The sequence below is a fragment of the Odocoileus virginianus genome, chromosome 24 (genome assembly GCF_023699985.2).
Source record: "Odocoileus virginianus isolate 20LAN1187 ecotype Illinois chromosome 24, Ovbor_1.2, whole genome shotgun sequence".
NCBI classification, from domain to species: Eukaryota; Metazoa; Chordata; class Mammalia; order Artiodactyla; family Cervidae; genus Odocoileus; species Odocoileus virginianus.
The window spans coordinates 45,194,485-45,217,221 of NC_069697.1; the positions used below are offsets into that span (position 1 = coordinate 45,194,485).

Genomic DNA, 22,737 nt, shown 5'->3' on the forward strand with positions numbered 1-22,737 from the left:
CCATAAACCACGCAGAAATCCCCAACTTCTCTGGAGTTGCGAGAGACAATCATTATAATCACTGTAACTTCCACACATATGGTACAAGCAGCATATTTTTTTTCGCCGGTAATGAGTACAACTGGGATGAAAATAAGAATGCTATAAATTCAAACAGCGTCTGCTGAATGTCCACAGTAAATGTGCCACAGACATGAAACTATATTCTTAGGAATTTCATGGTAAAAGGAGACACCGCCTATTTTCACAATCTGGGTCCCTCCCTTTCTCTAGCATCACCTTCCACTACTTGACTTCAAACGAGTTCATTGGGCTTAATTCAACACTAACCTTATGATTTCTCCTCTCACCATTCCCCAACCCCCAGCCCAAGCTCCACACACTCCTCCCACCCTAACTAACTTCCCCTACTCTCTTCACCACTTTTTCTCTTTTTAACTATTTATTTTTTCTGCTCTCCTTAGTCTCTTTTGGTCCCCACCGTGCAGCACCTTAGTTCCCCAGCCAGGGATGGAACTCATGCTCTCTGGGGTGAAAGCCCAGAGTCTTAACCACTGGACCGCCAGGGAAGCCCCTTTACCACTTTCTTGAAGTGTGGGTTCTCACAGCGGACGGCCCAGTTTCTATTCCTGGTTCCCCTACTCACCAGTTACCAGTGAACCTCTCGTGGACAGAGAGAGCGACCATGCCTATGCACCGGGTTAGCGTGAGGATGAACTGAAGCGATCATGGTAAAAGGCACTATGATGGGGCCATAAACATGAGCCACTATGGCTCCCAGTGGTCAGCAGCCACATGGTCTCTGAAAGGAAAACTCTTTCTGTACTCTCCGCTCCACGGCTCACAACACTGCACTTCTGACTCCCGCCACGTGGGGCTTTCCCCCGCTACCAGGCAGATCTCTGCAGACACCACCTGGGTATCCTACACTAACTCAATTCCCGCGCTACCTTCCTTGGTTTAGCAGATCCCCCGGCTACAGAGGTCATGCCCGCACAGCTTCCTTCCCGCTCTGGATCTCAAAGGCAAGTCCAGGCTGCCACCTGCGCTCCTACCCAACCAGCTGTAAATCGAGGGTTTCCACGATCCCTTATTGGGATTTGATAATTTGCTGGAGTGGCCCACACAACTCACGAAAGCTCTTGACTTACTATTCCCTGTTTGTCACAAGGACACAGCTCAGGAACAGGCAAATGGAAGAGAGGTAGGACAGGGTACACGGGAAGAGGCTGACTGCCCACGGCTCCCCATGGGTGCCACCTCCCAGCCCCTGTCCTTGGTGACCAGCCAGGGGGCTCTACAAACCCCTGCATGTAAGTTTGTATGAAGGCTTTATTACATAGGCATGATTGATTAACTCACTGGCCACTGGTGATTGAACCCAATCTCCAGCCCCTCTCCCCATCCTAAACCCTCTAATCCCTGCTTGGTCCCCCTGGCAACCAGCCCCTCAAACCTTAGGGGCTTCTCAGACTTCACCTCCTTAACAGAAACTCTAGCTGGTTGAAAGGAGCTCTTTGTTGCTCAGTCCGATCTGCGACTCCATGGACTGCACCACACCAGGCTCCCCTGTCCTTCACCATCTCCTGGAGCTTGCTCAAACTCACGTCCATTGAGTCGGTGATGCCATCCAACTATCTCATCTTCTGTTGTCCCCTCCTCCTCCCGCCCTCAATCTTTCCCAGAATCTGGGTCTCTTTGCCTCAGAGTGGCCAAAGTATCGGAGCTTCAGCATCAGTTCTTCCAATGAATATTCAGGTTGATTTCCTTTAGAATTGACCGATTTGATCCCCTTGCTTGTTATTATTATGAATAATAAAAGACACTCCTTTTATTTTTATCACTCTTAACACTTAGGACATTCCAAGGGCTTTTAGAATTTTTGCACCAAATACATATTTCTTTTTACATCACAAAATCACAACAGCTCTTTGATTTTCCACTGGACTGTGCTGCTGAGGGAAGGAATACTGACTTATTCTTCTCTGAGTCCATCCTCAGAGCCAAGCATAGCTCTGGGTGTAAGGCAGGAACTCAGTATATGTTTGTTGATACCATAAAAGCAGGCAGATTCATCTCTCTTTTGAAGCACTAAATCAAAAGGGAAGTAGTAGAGATAATTCGCAGAGAGCAGCTGGGGTTGGGAAGAATAACCACTCACATCCTTCCACAAATTCTAGAACGCCCACCACACTGCTGGACATTCCAGAGATTTAAAGAATCTACTTCTGTGTAATTAACATTTCCACAGAACAGCAATATTACCAGCTTATACGTTTTCCAAAGGAAAGCAGGAAAACATAGATTTTCTGGGAGACCATCCCAGGGCAAGGCTCTCCAAGTCAGCATTTAGCTAAATGCAAATTGCAATCGGCCTATTTCCTGAAAAGAAGTATAAACCACTCTAGTTGCTTTCTCTTTAAATCCATCCCTGGACACTTCGTTAGATCATCTCATTATTAAGTATCCACTGTTGCCAAACCCAGGGAATAAAATGCAATAATACCACATTTAACACAGTATATTTCACCTTCAAAGACTTTTCAAAAATACAACCAGCTAGCTAGTCCCCAGCAGTCTTCCAATGTCTACCTCATCAAAAAGACAAAACAAAAGGATTGAAGAAACAGATTTTAACAGAAGAAAAAACTATCAAGATAACAGCATTTCTAGTGAAACTTCTTATTTCCTAACATCTTATCTTCTTGTCATGTTAATTTCGAGGTATTTGGGGGGCAGGTCCACATTCCAGTCATCAAAGGCCTTATTCTAAGAAAGATAAAAATATACTGCAGTGGTCTGAGAAGTTTACATTTACAGTTCCACATCAAGATTTATTTTTCTCTTGTTCCTTCAAATAAATCTTAACCACCTCTAATTCAAGGATGATGATTTCATGCTGCCAAGTCTTTGCCTGTTGCCTTGACCTCCCTCCAGAGCTCCAGAGCCCTGGTCCTGGTTGTCGGCTGGATGCTCCATAGATGTTTTGTAATGTGCCTAAAACTGAACCGTCCTGCCTCCTCACTAGACCTGTGCTATTTGCACAACAATGCTGTCATGCTCTCAGCCACTTTCCACACCTCCTCCTTTTTCCTCCTCCCCTTCCTCTCCCTCCCTCACCTGATCAGGCAGGTGCCAATCTACTCACTACTTCTGGAATCCTCCTCTCTCCCACCACACCTGTCCTATTTCTAGCCCTAATGATGTCCACCCAGGTTATGACAATAGCCTCCCAGAGGACGGCCCCGCCTCTCTCTCAACTCTGCCATAAACTGCTATTGGTCTCAAAGTCAGAGACCACATTATTCCTCCCTAAATGGCACCTCCTTACCCAGAAAACAAAGTCCAAAGTCCTCACTCTGGCAAGCAAGCTTGTTCAGAACCAGTCAGCCTTCCTCTTCCAGGCGTGGTTCTCCCCACACCCGCAGGGTGAGACCAGCTGCCATGCCCACACACCAGCCAGGTGTCCGGGTAGACCAGCACTCCCTCTTCCTGCCTCTGAGGATTTCTGCCCATGTCTGCCCCCCATCTGTGCAAACCTCCTCCCTCTTCCACCCAAATCCATCTGCCACAACTCAAGTTCCTAGTCATCTCCTGTTGTATCATGTACGTATTTCCAGACTTCACTGCCCCCGACCCTGTTCTGTCTTTCTAAGCAGTCCCTGCCACTTCCGGTCCAAATACAGTCCTTTCCACTGGGGAGACAGACACCCCCTTCAACAATGCCCTCATCCTCCCTGATCGTGTATTCTTCCTACAGGTCTCCAGAGACCTCCTACTGGCTCCACTCCAGTCCTTCTGTGCTTTTCTGCAGTACTTGTCCTACTGACCAAGCTCTTGTTCTTTTCATTTTTTCTTTTTAAAGTCGTTTTTTTAAAATTTTAGTTGATATATAATATTACACAAATTAAAGGCATACAATACAGTGATTCACAATTTTTAAAAGTTATACTCCATATTTAAAGCTACTCCAGTTACTATAAAACACTGGCTATATTCCATGTTGTACAATATACCCTTGTAGCTTATTTTATACCTAGTAGTTTGCACTCCTTACTCATCTACCCCCATACTGTCCCTCTCCCAACTGGTAACCAGGAACTCGTTCTCTGTATCTTGAGTCAGCTTCTCTTTTGTTATATTCACTAGTTTGTTGTATTTTTAAGACTCCTGATATAAGTGGTACATATAGTATTTGTCTTTCTCTGACTTATATCACTTAGCATGATGCGCTCCAAGGACATCCATGTTGCTGCAAATGGCATTATTTCATTTATTTTTTATCTGAGTAGCATTTCATCGTATGTATGTACCACTGTTCTTTCTCCATTCATCTGCTGACGGACACAGGTCGCTTCCACATCTTGGCTATTGAAAATAGTGCTGCTATGAACACTGGGGTACATGTATCTTTTCAAATTACTTTTTTATTTTTTGCAGATATCTATCCAGGAGTAGCATTTCTGGGTCATATGGAGTTCTATTTTTAAGTCTGTGAGGAACCTCCACACTGTTCTCCACGGCAGCTACACCAACTTACATTCCCACCAACAATGTAGTGGGGTTCTCTTTTCCCCACATCCTTGCCAACATTTACTGTTTTGTGTTCTTTTTGATGACGGTCCTTCTGACAGGTGTGAGATGATAGCTCACAGTGGTTTTGATCTGTATTTCCCTGATGATTAGCAATGCTGAGTATCTTTAAATGCCAAGCTCTTGTTCGTGAGGCAGGCCCTTACCTTGGTTCCCAGGACACCCACTCTCTCTGGGTTCTCTTCCCTACCCTCCAGCCACTCCTCCTTGATCCATTTCCATGAACACACTCTGCTTCGACTGCCCCTTAGGCCCTGGAATCCTCCATGCTTCTGGCTGAAGACCCCATGTGCATGCTAAGTTGCTTCAGTTGTGCCCAACTCTCTGCAATCCCAGGGACTGTAGCCCGCTAGGCTCCTCTGTCCATGGGATTCTCCAGGCAAGAATACTGGAGCGGTTACCATTCCCTTCTCCAGGGGATCTTCCCAACCCAGACATCAAAACCAGGTGGCCTGCACTGCAGGCAGATTCTTTACTGTCTGCGCCACCGCGGAAGAATGGAGTCAGTATACTATCTGAACTTACCCTCCCTCCCAAATCTGATCTTGCTGCTATATTCCCTTTCCTGGTAAGTGATAGCATCATCTTCCGGTCACCCGAGCCAGAAACTCATGAATTCCTCTCTGATTCCCTTCTGTCACTGCCCCAACACATTCAACACAACCAAATCCTCCCCAATCAGCAGTATCTCCAATCCCTTCTTCACTTTATCTCCACTCTCACTCAACAGCCACTGGGGACCAGAACTGACTCCTGAGGCACACACAACTGGATGTAACATGTTCTGACAGCCATGAAGAATGGTTTGGCGTTTCCAAGCAGCTTTTTCTTTTCTTTCTTTCTTGCAGCACCAGGTCTTAGTTGCGGCACATTCGATCTTTTACTTGCAGCATGCGAAATTCTTAGATGCGACATGCAGGATCCAGTTCCCTGACCAGGGATTGAACCTGGGCCCCCTGCACCGGGAGCGTGGAGTCTTAGCCACTGGACCACCAAGGAAGGCCCTCCAAGTAGCTTTTGAACTTTGTATTTCCATCTTTTTTGAGATATATATTTTACATCTGGGGAAATTATTACTTTATAGTTCAGCCCACACTTTGCCTTTTGATCACTAACTGTTCAAGATCAGTGAGTGTCTAAATGAACGGAATGTCTTATGTAAATTCAGAGATACTTCAAATAGTGCTCAATGACTATAACATATAGGATCTGGAGACTCGGTGCTTTACTTGCCGCAAGATGCCAACATTTTAGTTCACATAAACTATTATGACACAATATTCATTTTTATGAGGCCAACATTTCGAATTAAAACAAACACAGAATGTGAGCAGTTAACTAAATCAGTCATCTCTTCTGTTTATCACATCACACATTTTCCAACCCGAAAATGCACTACAAAACTTCAGGGATACTATGGTATGTTTAATGAAAAGAACAGCTGTTGCTAGAAAAATAATTTTCAATGATTTCCATGACTGAAAGCAAACCTTGATGTCATGATACATTAAGCATATTCCTTCTAGCTAAAATAATAGCCAAAAACCTCAGACTCCTCAGGTTAAAAAGACCAGTCCACCTAGATTTACACTGTTCTAAATTATCAATAATCCCTCAAATATTTAAAAACCAGTTTTAAGGAAATATCTTCCCTCTCAGGTTCTTGAAGAAACACCCCCTGAAGTATATATGAAATTAGAAACATATGAGAGCAAAATTCTAAATAAACTGCCCAGATTAAAAATAATCCTCGGGAATGCCTGGCAGTCCAGTGGTTAGGACGCTGGTGTTCTCACTGGCCAGGGCCTGGGTTCAATACCTGGTCAGGGAATTAAGATCCCACAAGCTGTGCAGCACGGCCACTAAAAAAACAAAAACAAAAACAAATTTCTCTGGAAAGACAATGTCTCATTAACGAACCAAGTTAATCATCACATTCATAAATCGTTTGATATGGCCTCTATAGCAAAAATCCTCAGCCCCCAAGAATTTTCATTGTCGTCAGGACAGCCATATTTAAATACACATAAAGCAATCAGAGGACAAGAGATTCTAAAAAAAATGAGCTTTAAACTGAGTATTTTAGGATCAGTGAATGGAGAGGCTGGTTAAGGCACTCAACACAGAATGTGGGCAAGAGGGTAGAGGCCTCTAGAAGAAGCCTGGCATTTGGCTACAATAGATTCTGAAATGTTTATAGTAGGATTTTACTTGCTAAAAGTTTTCAAGGAACATTGACCAGGCAAGAGTATGTGCAACTGGAATAAAGGAGATATTAGAAAGAAAAGAAAAAATTAAATTTTCCAAAGGAAATGTATATACTTCCTCACTCCCAAATGCCACACCAACCCACAAGAATGCACCCTCAGTAAGCACAGTGGCTCCTGGCCTCACGTTCTCAGCAAGCAGAGGACTTTCAAACATTTATCCTGCCCTGTCTTTGAGGAATGTGGCACTGCTGGTGGGTTCTTTCCTAAGCAGCTCTTGACACTATATTTATAACTCCAGCAATACAGAAGTTCAGAACAATTAAGTGTTCCCTTCAGCTTGCATGACACCCATTCTTGTTGGCACTATATATGGATGAATTAAATACATCTCAAGAACTTCTCTGATTCTTTCCCAAGCTGTTCCCTCTTCAGAAAAAGAAATAATTCTACATATTCTAGTCATTTCTCAAAAAGTAATGACTAATCAATACACTTAAATTCAACCCCATCCAACCAGATAAGATTTCAGATAGCTGTTTCCAAACTAATTCATTTGGCATCTCAATACATTTAATGGAGTCCCTTTCAAGACTGATCCGTTACTTTCCCTCCAATATGGAATGCAGCTCTAGTATAAATTAACTATTTGTCCCAGAACTGGACAGGACCATTGAGGAACAAACTGAAGCCCAAAGTGGCTAAGTAATTCCCGAAGTTATCTTAGCTATTTAACAAAGAGCAAGGCTAGGATGTCTCCATGGATCTCTTGTGGCTCAGTCAGTTAAGAGTCTGCCTGCAATGCAGGAGACCTGGGTTTGACCCCTGGGTCAGAAAAAGATTCCCTGGAAGAGGAAATTGCAACCCACTCCAGTATTCTTGCCTAGGAGATCCCATGGACAGGGAAGCATGGCAGGCTATCCCATGGGGTTGCAAGAGTCAGACATGACTTCGCAATTAAACCTACCTATCTAGGAGGTCGCTACCATCCCCAGTCCAAAATACTTTCCATTTCACCTAAAAGTCTCACTTTCACATGATACAGAATCTATTGTCATTGCTTACTATTACTATTCTTGAAACCAAAAGAAATCTATTCCACTAGGTCACCCAACTTCTTTTTCTCGATTATAATTCTGATGTGAGTCTGATCAAACAACCACCAGATGGCCAATCAACAAAAATCAACGGCCCCGCTCTGTGCCCTGAGCCAAGCACCACATTAACAACGAAGATACAGTGGTGAACAGGACAGAAGTGGCTCACCCTTGTAAACCTTCTTCTTGTTCAGTCAGTCAGTCATGTCTGACTCTGCATCCCCATGGACCACAGCACACTAGGCTTCCCTGTCCTTCACCATCTCCTGGAGTTTGCTCAAACCCATGTCCATTGAGTCGGTGATGCCATCCAACCATCTCATCCTCTGTCGTCCCCTTCTCCTCCTGCCTTCAATCTTTTCCAGCATCAGAGTCATGAAGTTTACAGACAGGATAACCTGGAAGGCTTAAAACTAATGAAATTTACTTGGGTCCCTGACTCATCTGACAATGGACTAGAATGTCGTTTTTTCCCCAAAGTATCTGAGTGCTTCCTAAGTATCACAATCCATTCATAAAGTAATTAAAATTTGCTTAGATGTAACTATTCAAACACAAATCACCACTTTGCATATACAGACACACACGAATGAGACGGAGGAATAAATTCATTTTTCAACAACTATTTGTCAAGCGTCACCTCTAATACCATGATAAGCTGAGAATGTGTAATCAATTTATAAGAGACAAGATATATATTAAAAATAAAAACTTTTGTAGTCTCTAAACACACCTGTGATGCTGTCATACTTACAATTATGTTACAATCTATAATCTAGGAATTATAACACACATTTTCTCATTTAACCCCTCTATGATAATTTGTTGTAAAGACTACCAAAATGATACTCAAGGAAGTTAAGGAACCTGCTGCAGCTCTCAGAACTGACAGATGACAGATCCAAAAGCAAGAGCCTCCTAATTCCAGATTCCAAGACTTTTCTATTGAACCAAACTGTCTCAGTAAGAAGGTGTTAGTCACTCAGTCGTGTCCAACTCTTTCCAACCCCATGGACTGTAGCCTGCCAGGTTCCTCTGTCCCTGGCATTCTCCAGGCAAGAATACTGGAGTGGGTAACCATTCCCTTCTCCAGGGGATCTTCCTGACCCAGGGACCGAACCCGGTCTCCTGGATTGCAGGCAGATTTTTTTTTACCATCTGAGCCACCAGTCTGAATAAAAGCTCCTGCCAAACTCTTTTAAACTGATAATGCTAATACCAGTAGAAATAATACTAGTTAATATTAGTGTATTAAACATGCACTCACATACCAGATACTGTTGGAAATCTTTTACACAAATTGATGATATTATTTATAAGAGTACTTCAGTAGGGACTTTCCTGGTAGTCCAGTGGCTAAGATCCTGTGCTCCCAATGCAGGGGGCCCAGGTCTGATCCTCAGTCAGGGAATGAGATTCCCACATGCCACAACTAAGACCCAGTACAGCCAAACACATAATTTTCATTTGTTTAAAAAAGTACTTCAGTAATACTACAGCTCAGTCGATTAGAAGTTTTTAGGGCAATTAAAATTCACAACTGTATTCAGAATTAATATAGAGCCAGTTTCAGACAACCAACTAATTATAAAAAACATACAACCAAAGAGGGATGGTTGAGGGCAGAGAGGGAATAGCAACAAACCCCAGGAGACTCATGTGACCCACAGGAAGAGGTTTCCCACCACACTCTAAAACTCACGCCACTTTTCACAGAGCATCAGTGACCTCTGAAGAGTTAGCCAAACGGATCACGTGACTCATCGAGCTTCCTCCATGCCTACTTTCAAATTCTGCAAAAGCAAGCTTGTTTGCAAACTGCGGGTGTGTTCAGCAACGCAGAAATGCCTCAGAGAGGAGATAGACACCCTGTGGGTGGGAGGCCAGCCACAGCCCGTGGAACCAGGACTCTAACCACAGCGTCCCCCCTGCAGCGTGTTACAAAGTTTATGTGAATTACCTCATTCGGCCTGACCTTAGGAAAACCAGAAAGAAGGCAGTGACTAAGTCCCTAAACGCCTAGCGCAAGGCAATTTAGACCTTCTGGAGGAAAAAGGAAAGCCCTAAGAAGAAATGGAATTTGTCACCGGGTCAAGCCAGCAGCCTCCAGCAAAACTGCAACTAAAACCCTGCACTCTGAGGCAGATAAAATAGGAAGAAAAGATGAGGATGAAAAGAAAAACACTTTCATACTATGTGTTAACTTTTACAGAAAGGCTTGGGCAAAAGAACCCCACTCTCACATGCCTGTTCTCTCTCTTTCCAATGGAATGGCTTGCTAAAGAAGAAAGAAGTGGGTGAAGACTTTGAAGGGTGGCCTCAGGCTTGGTCAGGAGGAATCAGCCCTTTTACCAAAAAACAAAGACACCACAGTGATACAGAAGGAGGAAAAAGAAGAAGAAAATTAAGCCTCTGGGAATGACTGGAGCGCCTTCCCGATCAATTACATTAAAGTCCCAATTTACTTTGGTCCATAAAGCCAAAGAGAGACAACCTAATTTCCTGCTGTCTTTTATTCTCCAGTAGATTATTAGGTTCAAATCTCTCAATCACCGTCAGTTCTCTGTTCAACCTAGCACACTCAAAGCACATGATCATATATAATAGAACCTTCCACAAATAACAATGACTAATATTTGTTACTGCTTATTGTATGCCAGGCATGCACGTAATACACAGATGAAGAAACTGAGGCTTAAAGAGGTGCAATGACTTGTCCACAACACTGATTTAACTCAGGCTGCCTCACACCACTGACTGCAGTTAGTCTAGAGGAACGCCATCCTTTTAGCCCGTAACAAAACCCAGTCCCTTTCTTTAAAAACAGTAATAGCTTCACCTGAAAAGATCAAGATCCATTTTTTCTTCTTAAAAATATTGATTTACTCTTTAATTGAAGTATAGTTGATGTACAATATTCTGTAAGTTATAGGTGTATAATACAGTGATTCAAAAATTTTAAAGGTTATACTTCATTTGTAGTTATTATAAAATAGAAGCTATATTCCCTACGCTGTACAGTATATCCTTGTAACTTATTTTACACATAACAATTTGTACTTCTCAACCCCCGATCCTTATCTTGCTTCTCCCTGCTAAGATTCATTGTGATTAAAACTGCACAGAACTATGTGCAGTGAGAATGACTTTCAAGTTAATTTGCTGATACTGGTGCTAGATTTGCCTTTTTAAAAAATACTCATTCTACACAACCTACCTCCAAACCCTCTCCACCAAATGTCAGGTACAATTATGCTTTGAGTACAGTTCACAAAACAAATTCCCTCTAGCTGAGATCCACAGGACAGCGAGGATCCAACCCCACACCTCAGCATGGCAGAGCCATCACCCTCACGCCAGCCGACTGGGCTGCGTGTCCCACACAGGTCATTAGGAAAAGCGAGAAAGGAATTCTTAAACTTCAGAAAGCTCTGAAAGGGCAGCACTTCCCCTCAAAGGAAAACTGGCAAGAAAAAGCAATCCACAAGCCCGTTTAAACAAACAGAAACAGGCTTAAACAGACAAAAGTAATATTATTGTTTCTTTAAGCCACCTACATAATATTTACATTTTCCCATAGCTGGGAAATCACTGACTACAGTCGAGTAACCCCTGAATTCACCTCTGCCATGCCATTAAACCTGGATCTGCTTAAGGCCTAAACCAATAAAACTTCTGTTTAACTTATCATCTCAAAGCTCTGCTGAAATTAAAGCCCAAATAAACCAAATGAATCTTAATTCCCTTGGAAAGCTCCTTTAACTGTAAAATGTTATGAAATGTTAAACTTCATTTTAGGATTGCTATTTTTTTTTTCTCCAACACGGTGCACCTAGTTATGCTTTCTGTTTTCAAAAAAAAAAAGTTTGGTTTTTGTTTGTTTTGCTGTTGGAGAACTATATCAGACACACATAAATTTCTATGATCTGACTGGCAACATATCAAAAAATATTCCTCGAAACAAGCATCTGTGGGAAGTTTCCAGGGTAAATTTGAATTGTCTAAGAATATGAGTATTGAGAAGGGTTCATCATCTATCTAAAGTCAGAAATAACTCTCCACAGCCTTTTAAAAGATTCACTTACTTAAAATATTCTGAAAGAAGGAAAAAATTAAATGAGAGCAAAACAATCAGATTATAAAACATTAAGCAACAATTTTGGACACAGGTGAACCTTAAAGTGGACTATGGGGTCAGATTCTATCTAATTGCAATTTTTCAACCAAAGACAATACGCTTATAAGTAAACGGTATAAAAATCCTCTTTCGTAGGTGGGGTTTTTACTAGTTTGTCCTTAACGTTTTTCAGTTCCCAGTACATTTATAAGATAACTTCAATTCCTCCAAATTCTACCATAGTGGTTGGAAAACTCATGCTAAACTTACTGAAATTTAAAGATAAACAGGCACTCCTAGTCACCCTTTCTCACATGATTAGTAAAAGACACATCATCCAGCTCCCCGCCCTCTATATTCCGCAGTGTATCCACAGGATGCTGATGCTGTCTTAGCAATGCTTTTCCTGTGCCATAATTATAGGAGTAAAAAGTATTTTGCTCTGAGTTTCAGTGATGTCAGCCTGAAACACATTCTAATGTATTTCAAAAGGACAGAATATGCAACCACCCTTTGGTACAAAGTCAAAAATAACCTGAAGTTCAGCTGACCACAAAAAAGGGGAAGAAGCATTTACCCTGCTAAACAGACAGGAGACGCAAAGAGCAATGTTCTCCAGACTTCCACCTACCTAATGGTCAAAGGCCATGAACACTGCACACACCAAGAGGAAGATCCATGCAAAAGCACCACAAAATATTAAATTCACTGGGTGTTGACTGCAGCACGCCGGCTTCTGCAGTTGTGGCACTCAGGCTGAGTTGCCCCATGGCCTATGGGATCTTGGTCCCCCCACCAAGGATCCAAACTGCGCCCCCTGCGGTGCAAGCACAGAGTCCCAACCACTGAGCCACCAGGAAGTCCCTACACTCACCATTAACCAAGGGAATGCAAATTAAATAACAATGAGGTGACTTTGCAACGTTTTTCCTCTCACTGACTGCATCCAGTGCAGCTGAGGGTGCAATGAAACTAGATTAAAAATAGTCTTAAACTGACAATAAATAACTACTCATAAAAAGGGTTACACCCTCATACTCAGTAAATTCTATTTTGTATATCTATCCTAAAAAACATCCATAAATGGTAAAGGTTTCTTGCTCTTGTTCACTACAGTATTATGTATAGTAGCAAAAATTAGAAACATCCATGTTTGCCCTATTTTGGGAATGAGAGCCTATTCAATAAAATACAATACAGACATCAAAATGATAGCTGAAGTCACACAGCTGTATCTCATAATTCTAAGTTTAAACAGCAGGAAATCTATCAGTACAATATTTCTCAACAAATTACCAATAGAATTATATGATTCAGCAGTGTCACTTCTGGGTACATACCTGAAATAACAGCAAAGTTTCTAAGCAATAATAATAATAAAAGCAAGGTCTCTAAGAGATATCTGTACACTCCTGTTCACAACAGCAATATTCACAAAAGCCAAAAGGTGGAAGCAGCCAAATGTCCACTGGCTGAGTAAATGGATAAACAAAATGAGGTATACATATACAATGGAATATTACTCAGACTTAAAGGAAGGAAATCTTGACACATGGATGAACCTTAAGGATATCATGCTAAGTGAAATAAGCCAGTCACAAAAAGACAAATATTGTATGATACCACTTGAGAGAGAGATAGAACAGCCAAAGAACAACCAAAAGTAGGAGCTGGCTGAGAGGAGGAAAGGGGAACTCTACTGTAATTTATTTATTTTTTTTTTTTTGGTACTGTAATTTAATGAGGACAGAGTTTCAGTTCCCAAGAAAAAGTTCTGGCAACTGAATACACAACAATGCAAATACACTTAACACTACTGAACACTGAAAAATGGTTTTGATGGCAAATGCTACCTGTATTAAACTAACAATTTATTTATGTTTTTTCTTGGTGGGGCCACACAGCTTGTGGGATCTTAGTTCCCTGACCAGGGATTGAACCTGGGCCCTCTGCAGTAAAAGCACAAAGTTCTAACCACTGGACTGCCAGGGAATTCCCAACTCACAATTTTTAAAAGTAACAGTACAGTAAGATTATATATGTGCAAAACAAAAAAGCCTAGAAAAATAATTCTGCAAAATACTTATGTGTTAATATCATCTGTGCTGTGATTTTTATATCACTATTTTAAAAAATTTAAAAATATTGCTCTAGCTAACCCACAAAATCTTAAAATCTTTCCAGTGCAGATGATATACATATGAGAAATTACTCATTTTTTCAGCATATATATAACAAACATGGAGCCAAAGTTTGAACTAAGATCTTGCTCTTTACCATGGATAAGAATTGATCTAACTAAACTCCATGAGAGCAGGTTTCAATCTGTTTTGTTCATTGAATCCCCAGCAGCAGTCTAGCCCATTGTGAATATTCATAAACACTTGGAAAATGAATTTAGAAAGCTCCTTTCACAATCCACACACACACTTTGGCCAACTGGCATTAATTCCATGAAAACATTCTGCTGATTACATTCTAAATCTTTTAAATCCAAGATCTTCTAAATCTATTCTTCTGGCTTCCAATCTCCCACCTCACCCTTTCTCCTCCTCTAATTATCTCACTTTGTTTAGTATCTGGAAAAAGAACTGAGTGTTGCAATATATAACTAGTAAATTGTCTTAGCTGATGGGATCATATGCAGCAGCAGTGGGCAATTACCATCTATAAAATGCAGATTACTCTGGCTGTTGTAATACTCTATGAAAGATGAGCCCTTGCCTCCGTACACTGAAGGCACATTTGCAGCTAGAATGCCACTAGGATGGTTTCATCCTTTCAGTTCTTAAAGTGAAAAAAAGGAAAGTCCCATATACACCAGTTTCACAACCTCAAAATGCTCATTTGGCTCATATGTGTGACCCGAGCTAAGCTGAGAAGAAACCATTCCAAACAGCAAAGGGCACATTTCCCTTCACAAAGAAAAATCTTCCCAGCGGGCTTGGCTGGTACCCAGTCCGTCCACCTGCAGCCATCTAGAGGATAGAGATTCACACCCTTGGCAAGAGGCCGCAGCTCTGCTTTTGCAGACAGCACTGTCCAACAGAGGTATAACACAAGCCACTGACTTGATTATTTACTGGCTGTGCTGGGTTTCATCGCGGCACAGGGGCTTTCTGCAGTTGCTGGCACGGGCTTCTCACTGCAGTCGCTTCTCCTGCAGCAGGGCGCGGGCTCCCGGCGCACAGGCTTCACAGTTGTGCACGAGCTTAGCTGCTTCTCCACATGTGGGGTCTTCCCAGACCGGGGATCGAAACCGTGTCCCCTGCATTGGCAGGCGAACTCTTAACCACTGCATTTACCAGGGAAGTCAGTTATTTTAGGAAGCCACTAATTTAACATTTTCCAATAGTCATGTCAAAAAATAAACATATAAAAATTAATTTTATTGAACTCAATATACTCAGTATTATTTCAACATGTAAACCAATAATTACAAGTATTGTGATATATTTTCTCTTTCCTTTGTCTTGGAAATTCAGTACGTAGTTCAGACTTGACAGCAGCTCTCAAATCAGGCTAGCCACATTTCAAGTATTCAACAGCCATACCTGACTAGTAACTACCCTACGTGGGCAGCACACTTTTAGAATGATGGTCACTTCCATTTTGTGACATGTTTATATTCATTTCACATGCTAATTTTTTATAGGCTCTGATAATCTCTCTCCTGGTGTGTAACTGGGCCCTCTCCATTAAAAATGTGTGTATATGTGTGTGTGTGTGTGTGTGTGTGTGTGTGTATACAAGTAAGCAAAAACCATTTCAACTAGCCACTGACAGCCAAGCCAACACTAACTATAGGATGATCATATATTACAGTCCTCTACAATTTTAGGACAAATGTCAACAGAGAAATGTGGCTTGTTTTACAGGGATACACATCTCAGCCAACATTTCTATCTAAATAGACATAACAGCCTTACCAGACTTTGTACAACAGGGGTATTCCTGAAAAAACTAAACAGTTAAAAAGTTTCCTTTTATCAAAGAAGCAAGCTCTTTAAAGAAAAATGAGAGATGCTTTAATTTATGTATTTGATAAGCTTTTTTAAAATTATTGCTAAATGAGGTTAGGGACATTGTTTTTTCATTGCTCTATTCCCAGAGCCAGATTTGGGTGGAGGTGGTCACATTTTTCTCCTTACAGTTCACCTTTTCAGAGAAGTCTTTCTGAATCACTGATCTGAAGCAGCCCTCTGCTCTTTCCCTTCATAGCAAAAATAAACTCAATTGTGGCATAAATGAATGAATGATTGAAGCTTAAAATAAAGAAAAATAAAGTGAGCTAAACCAGCAGTAATGGTTACCACCAATATTACCCATTTTTAAATGACTACCCTCTATAAGATGCAGTGGAGGCTCATGGTCTAGTTGTGAGAAGAGAGGAAATTGTGCACTTGTGTTTAAAGGAAAACTCATAGTACCTAGTACTGGGACTTTCATTCAAAATGATGAGTAGGCTTTCACTTACTCAAGCACCTACCAAGTGCCAGGCATTTGTTTCAGACCCTGGGTAAACATGCTAGTATCTGTTCTAAACAAACTATAACAAGAGATTACAACTTTTACTATGAAGGGAAAGAGCAGAGTACTTTAAGAGGGAAGGGTGTCTAGTTTGGATTGGTGGTTCAGGAAGACTTCTCTGAGAAAGTGGCATGTAAATTGACAAGGCAAGAACTAAGAAAAAAGCAATTCCAGGCCCAGGTTCTGTGATGAGGACCAACTTGAATCCTGAAGGGAACTGAAGAAGCCTAAAAAGACTAGACTGCTAGTTACAGACTCTTAATTAAAGTTGTTGCATCAGGGACTTCGCTGCTGGTCCAGTGGCTATGACTCTGCATTCCCAATGCAGGGAGCCTGGGTTCGATTCCTGGTGGAGGAGCTAGATCCCACATGCCACAACTAAAGATCCCGTGTGCTGCAATTAAGATTGGGCACAGCCAAATAAGTAAATAAATAAAAATAAATATTTTTTTTAAAAAGTTGTTGCATCAGAGAACAATGAGCTAGGCCTTCTCATATACAACATATGTAATAACAGGCAATGCTTTGCGTGCTCATTCACTCAGCTGTGTCTGACTCTTTGCGACCCCACAGACTGTAGGACTGTAGACTGCCAGCTTAACCAGAATAGCAGCCTCCTACAAGGTAACACATATCAGCTCTTCAACAAGACAAGGACAAAAATGGGCCAAGTTAGTCAAGATGTATCTTTGCAAGCATTTACCTTATTATACCGTACACTGTTTCTCTCCATCCATTCCAAAGAGGCGCCCGGCTAGCCAATGACCCTGGGACAAATTAGAAGCCAAAAGCAAGCCTCAAACTGGGGTCTTTATCAAAAGGCAGCAATTTATCTGGAAAGCTAAGAGTAAACAAGAGTTGATGCTTTAGGCGAGGAGCTGGTACACGAGAAAGCATTCGGCCAGTCTCACTTTTTTGTCCAAAAACGAATGTTTACAGTACAACACGCACTGACTGCCTAAGGAAATCTAAGAAGAATAACCACATCATTGGATGTGTTTAGCTTTCCTTTTTGTAAATGTTTTGTGTCACTGCTTTCCAAATAATTCTAACTCTCGCACGTTAGCCATGAAAAGAAATGGGGTAGAGTGTGTATGTTCATGCTTGCTGGTATATGACTGGTGACTAATTTTCTTCTGAAATTCAGTTAAAGGAATGTGTTTCTGTGAGTCCTGCTCACACAGACACAAAATTCCACTGGATTAACACTGTGTAAGAACAGAATATATCAGACACGGTGACGAGATGTGCAAATAACCGTACACGGAGCAAAACAACTGCTGGGAATGTTTATATTCAGTAATACAGGGACTCTGTATTAAATACAACATCAAATACCTTTGATGTTGTAAATTAGCGCTCTATCACCAAAACTTCTAATGGAAACACTGAATAAAATAGTGCAACTCATTACTGTTGGTTCTAGGTGTAAGATGCAGAGCCAGAGAACCACAAAATATTTAAATTATAACAAGGAAAAAAACCCATGGGCGAACTTAAGATCTTAACCCATTCTTCAGCAGAACGTCTTTTTTTTTTTTTTCCAGAACTTCTTAAAAAGTGCGGATGGCTCAGAAGACAATTTCAAGCTCCTAAATAAGACTTCTTTCTCTTTTTAACATTTTTTATTAACTCCCTTTTATTATAATTATAATTACTTCTTAATTATTCTACTTCTAAAGCAAACACAGAGTCATTTCTTATTCCTATTATGTACCCAAGGCTCAGGAAGAAAAGTGACCACCTTGGTTTAGAGAAGAAGCAGAATATGCTCTGATAGATTAACGATTTTAGTCCATTTCTACTCTTGGAAGCCTTAATATGTAGAAAAGGAAAATTATGAGTTAACACACTGTTAACATTCTTGCTTCTGCACAAAGCATAACAGTACATTCATAAGGATGACTTATGAACACTGTAATGAAGATACATGAAAGTTAGGGTGTCAAAATGTTAAGAAACTCCTAAATTATAGATATCCATTTTGCAAAAGTAAACTGGAATATTAAAATTATTTTTATAGCCAAGAAGCAGTGAAAAGCAGACAGGGATTTTGAGTCGGGAAAACTTGAGTACTGCCTTTTCCCTACCTAAGTGTGGGTCTTTAGCAAATCACTTAACGAGGCGCAACCTTTCATTAGGTTAATGCCGCAGAGGATTCTTGGGAGAATCATAAGACAGAGTACACTGAAAACCCATAAAGAGCCAACAATTATCAAACCAAGAAAACATTCATTCATTCAACTAAGACTCACTGATGGAAGCCCTGGGGATACAGCAGCAACCATGGCATTCAAACTCCTAGAAAAAGGCCACAATTTCTTTCCTTTGTATTTTTCAGACAAGTTTTTAAGCCTTTTCCTTTTTTTTTTTCTTAAAGAGGACACCAATATAAAATAAGAAAGAAAAAGTTGGGCCATGTTCCTTTGCCTGGCAAGAGAAGAAAGAAATTTCTCACCCTCTCTCCCCCTTTCTCACCATCCTGCATTTACCACAGACATCTTGTTTTCCCTGGATATTTTCAAGAGTTCTAGAAACCACATTTTCCTGGCCTTTCCACCAGGTGGTATAGCAATTTTACAAAATCACTATTATCCATAATAGATCCTTCTGGCAACACTTCTCTTTCCACCTCTTTAGAGAAAACATAAATTTCACTTCTAAACTATATGTCAGAGGCTACCTAATTCTTATAATCACCGGCATAAAGAAGGAAAAAAGATTTATCTAACCTTAGGTAAAAGACATGTTCTGTATTAAGAGTGCCTTGTTTTAAATTTACAGTAAGTTTGACTTCCTTAACCCATAAATCTTATCAGGAATTTAACAGATTCACTCTTTAGATAAACCAAAATGCCCACAAGTTTCAGTTGGAACACGTTCTCCAACTGGTAAATAAGTCCTCTAACTCAGCACCCAGTAAGTGTTATGTTAGAAGGGGAAATACACAGGCAGTAAAGTTTCAGAATATACTTTGAAGCTCTTTAAGCAAAGATCTAAGACTTACTGCTCTGATTCTCACTCAGCACAATCTTCAAAACATATATCGATGGTAGGACAGCCTAAACACTAAATAAGTATCATTAAATGAGTATGTTATATATACTGGATGAATATTATGTAAGTTAATGAGTATAACATAGACATTGTAAGTGTATAAACCCAGAAAAAAAATTATTACTTTTTAAAGCACTAAAATTTTTTCATACAAGCTCAACCTGGATACCTTGGCCCTCATAAAGGAGCATTTCAGGCCTGGAGAATTCACCACCAACTAGTTTTCTGCAGCTACTAGTAGCCTCTGGGATAGACTTCAAATGAGCACAACCATCTCTGACAATCTCTACTCAAAAGTGTCAAATGATGACAGTGACATAAATGGAAAAAAAAAAAACACAAAAACACAAAGTAGAGAAGAGAAAGGAAGTAGAGCCCAAGAAAGAGAAAAGCAAAGTGGAAAAAAAAAAAAGCACAAGAAAATGCAATTCTTCAATGCACTGACTGGAGAGGTAGGCATTCCTGACTTCCGAACTTTACAGCAAACTCATGGCATCAGAATACACTTCACTAAAAATAAGATTTCACTTGCTATGAACTGTTGCCTCTGCCCCCCCCCCAACCCCTCAATTCATATGATGAAACGCTACTGTGATAAGATTTGGAGGTGGGGCCTTTGGGAGGTAGTCAGGCCTTCAGGGTGGCCGACAGGATGAGATGAGTGGCCTTATAAGAAGGTGAGAGGTAGCCCTTTCTCTAGAGTGGGGGAACTGCCAGGTAGCTATCAGCTATCTAGAGCCCGGAAGGGGCCCTCATCAGAACACAACACGCTGGGACTTCCCTGGTGGTCTAATGGTCAAGACTCCTGGCTCCCACTCCCTGGGTGCAAGTGTCTGATCCCTGATTGGGGGGATCTCCTGCATGCCCCTAAGGGCCAAAAAAAAAAAAAAAAAGAACCCAACATGCTGGCACCCACACCTCGGACATCTAGCCTCTAGAACTTTCAGAAATACATACTTTGTTGTTGAAATCACCTACCATATGTTACAGCAGCCTCAGGTTAAAGTGACTAAGCCTTAGAAACAATCAAAAGCCGAGGACTATTGACTCGGAACTTCACTTGGGATCATCAGCTACTGAGTAAGGGCACCTGACTCTTGCCCTTCCCTACCCTTCGCCCCTTCTTCAGGTTTGGGAAGTTAAGAGGTTCAAAAGACTGAAACTTCCGAATCTTAAAAAGAAATTTGACCTCCTAAAGTGGTTAAGTAAACTTTAAAGGTCTGGCAAGGAAATCCTGACACATTACTCCGTCCTCACCCCTCCCATAAGTCATCATGCGGCCCTGATTTTCCTTGCCTCTAGTCTCCAGAAAGAAGTCTGATGGCAATGTTGGGCGCGCGCCTGCTGTTTTTTAAGAAGCAATCAATCTGTTCCCTTCCAGCCTTCTCTGATCGGATACCAGCACGTCTGCGTTGGCAGGACTTCCCTGCCGAGGCTCCCAGGGCCAGGAGGCCGCGGGGTTCAAGCACAGGACTCAGACATCAGCCCGAGCGTCCCGTTCAGGGGGAGCCTCCCTGAAACACACAATCATGGTCGGCGAAACCAACCCAAGTTCCCTTCCAATCTTTTCCCAAGTCATGCTTTCCACTGCACGCTTCCTCCAAAAAAGGAAGAAACCAACCGAAGGCTCAGCTCTCGCCGGCTGCTCCTACCTAGCACCGGAACTTGTTTGCAAAACATTAGAGGCGCCTATAAACTTGACTCTACTGGAAACGCACCACCGTGACTCCTGCCCCCCAGATTTAATGAGCGCCTGCTCTGGCGAGGCCCCGTGTTTCCCTCAGCGCCCCCCACCCCGCCACGAGAGGCGCACTGACCGAGAAGGTAGGGGAGGCTGGGTCCCCACGTCCACCCCTGGCCGTTACACGGCCCCCAAACACTCCGGGGGCCACAGGCCAATAAACGGACTAATAGAGGGGGCCGCCATGAGGACCGCGAGGGGGCGAAGGGCGTCCCCGGGCACAGGGGAAACTTGGGGAGTGGCCCGGGGACGACTCCTGGCTCTCTGAACTGCTCCCCAGCCGCCGGCCGCCCGAGGCGGAGTCACAGAGGCCATCTGGCGCGGCAGGCGGGAGCGGGCCCTCCGCCTCCCCGCCCTTCCTCCGGCTTCCCTCCCGGTGCGCCCAGCGCAAGCCCGCAAGCACCAGCTCGAGGCACTACTCCGAGATCCGAAAAGACAGAAGCCCCTTCTCGATGGCCGCCACCTCCTTCCTCGCGAGCATCCCTCGCGCACCCCGCGAAAACACGTGGAGTTGGGGTCCTGCCGCCCCGGGATTCCCCGGGAGCGACTGGGCGCCGGCTACTGCGCCCACCGGGCACACCACTCACTTGCTGGCCGCTGCGGAGCTTGCCCTGGGGCGCTCTCCTGAAGAAGGAGGTCCTGGCGGTGAAGAAGAAGTCCTCGGAGTCCTCCTCCAGGCTGCTGTAGCCGCTGCTCATGCTGCTGGTCCCGTCGCGCGGGGGCCGCCTCCCCGGGGCGCTGGCGGCCACGCAGGGGGTGCCGCGCCCGCCCGCCCCGCGAGGTTCCCGGCGCGCGGCCCCAAGCCGCCGGCGGGCCGTCCTGCTGCAGCTGCGGCCGCCGCTCAACCCGGCCGTCCCGGCCCCTCCCGCCGCCTCCCGGCTTCCCGGCCCGGCTCCTGGCGCGGCTGGGGCCCGAGAAGCGCCCGGCGACCCCGCCCCCTGGGCCGTGACCCCGCCCCGCGCTCCGCGGGCCCCGCCCCGAGAGGCCTGGGACGCGCCCCGGGCGGTCTGGGCACTCCCGGCGCAGGTGGGAGTGGGGGCGATGTAGCTGGGCTGTTCTACGAGCGCTGCTCTTCCCGAGCAGTATTTGGGGAACCCCCCGGAACCCTGCTTAGATGGCTGCGTCTGTGCTCCGGGTCGCTACCCCAGCCTCCCGGAAACTGCCAATTCCTCGGAGATCAGTCCCCCCGCCCGGCTAGCTCGGGTTTGGGGGAGGGCCCAAGCAGAGCCGGAAACTTTGTCCGCGGTCTCCACACTGCTTGCCTCCTCCCGGGGGTCCAGCGGGCGAAGACTGCAGGGCGCAGGAACCCCCCACCCCACCCCACCCCACCCCCGAGACTCTCAGGAGTTCTGCAGTCTTTTCGCCCCGAAGAGAGCTCTGGCAACCCAGCCCTCC

At 43.4% G+C, this 22,737-nt stretch overlaps 1 protein-coding gene and 1 non-coding gene across 2 annotated transcripts in view; both read right to left on the reverse strand.

Annotated features, from left to right (window-relative positions):
* RASSF3 (Ras association domain family member 3) overlaps window positions 1-22,223 on the reverse strand; it is a 75,926-nt gene extending 53,703 nt beyond the window's left edge. The window contains exon 1 of the mRNA XM_070454656.1: window positions 21,930-22,223. Coding sequence (XP_070310757.1) covers window positions 21,930-22,040 — 111 coding nt within the window. The 5' untranslated portion in view covers window positions 22,041-22,223. The remainder of the gene's footprint in view (window positions 1-21,929) is intronic.
* Window positions 13,934-14,006, reverse strand: TRNAK-UUU (transfer RNA lysine (anticodon UUU)). The gene has a single exon. It is a non-coding gene; the product is annotated as a tRNA-Lys (tRNA).
* Window positions 22,224-22,737: the final 514 nt, after the last annotated feature.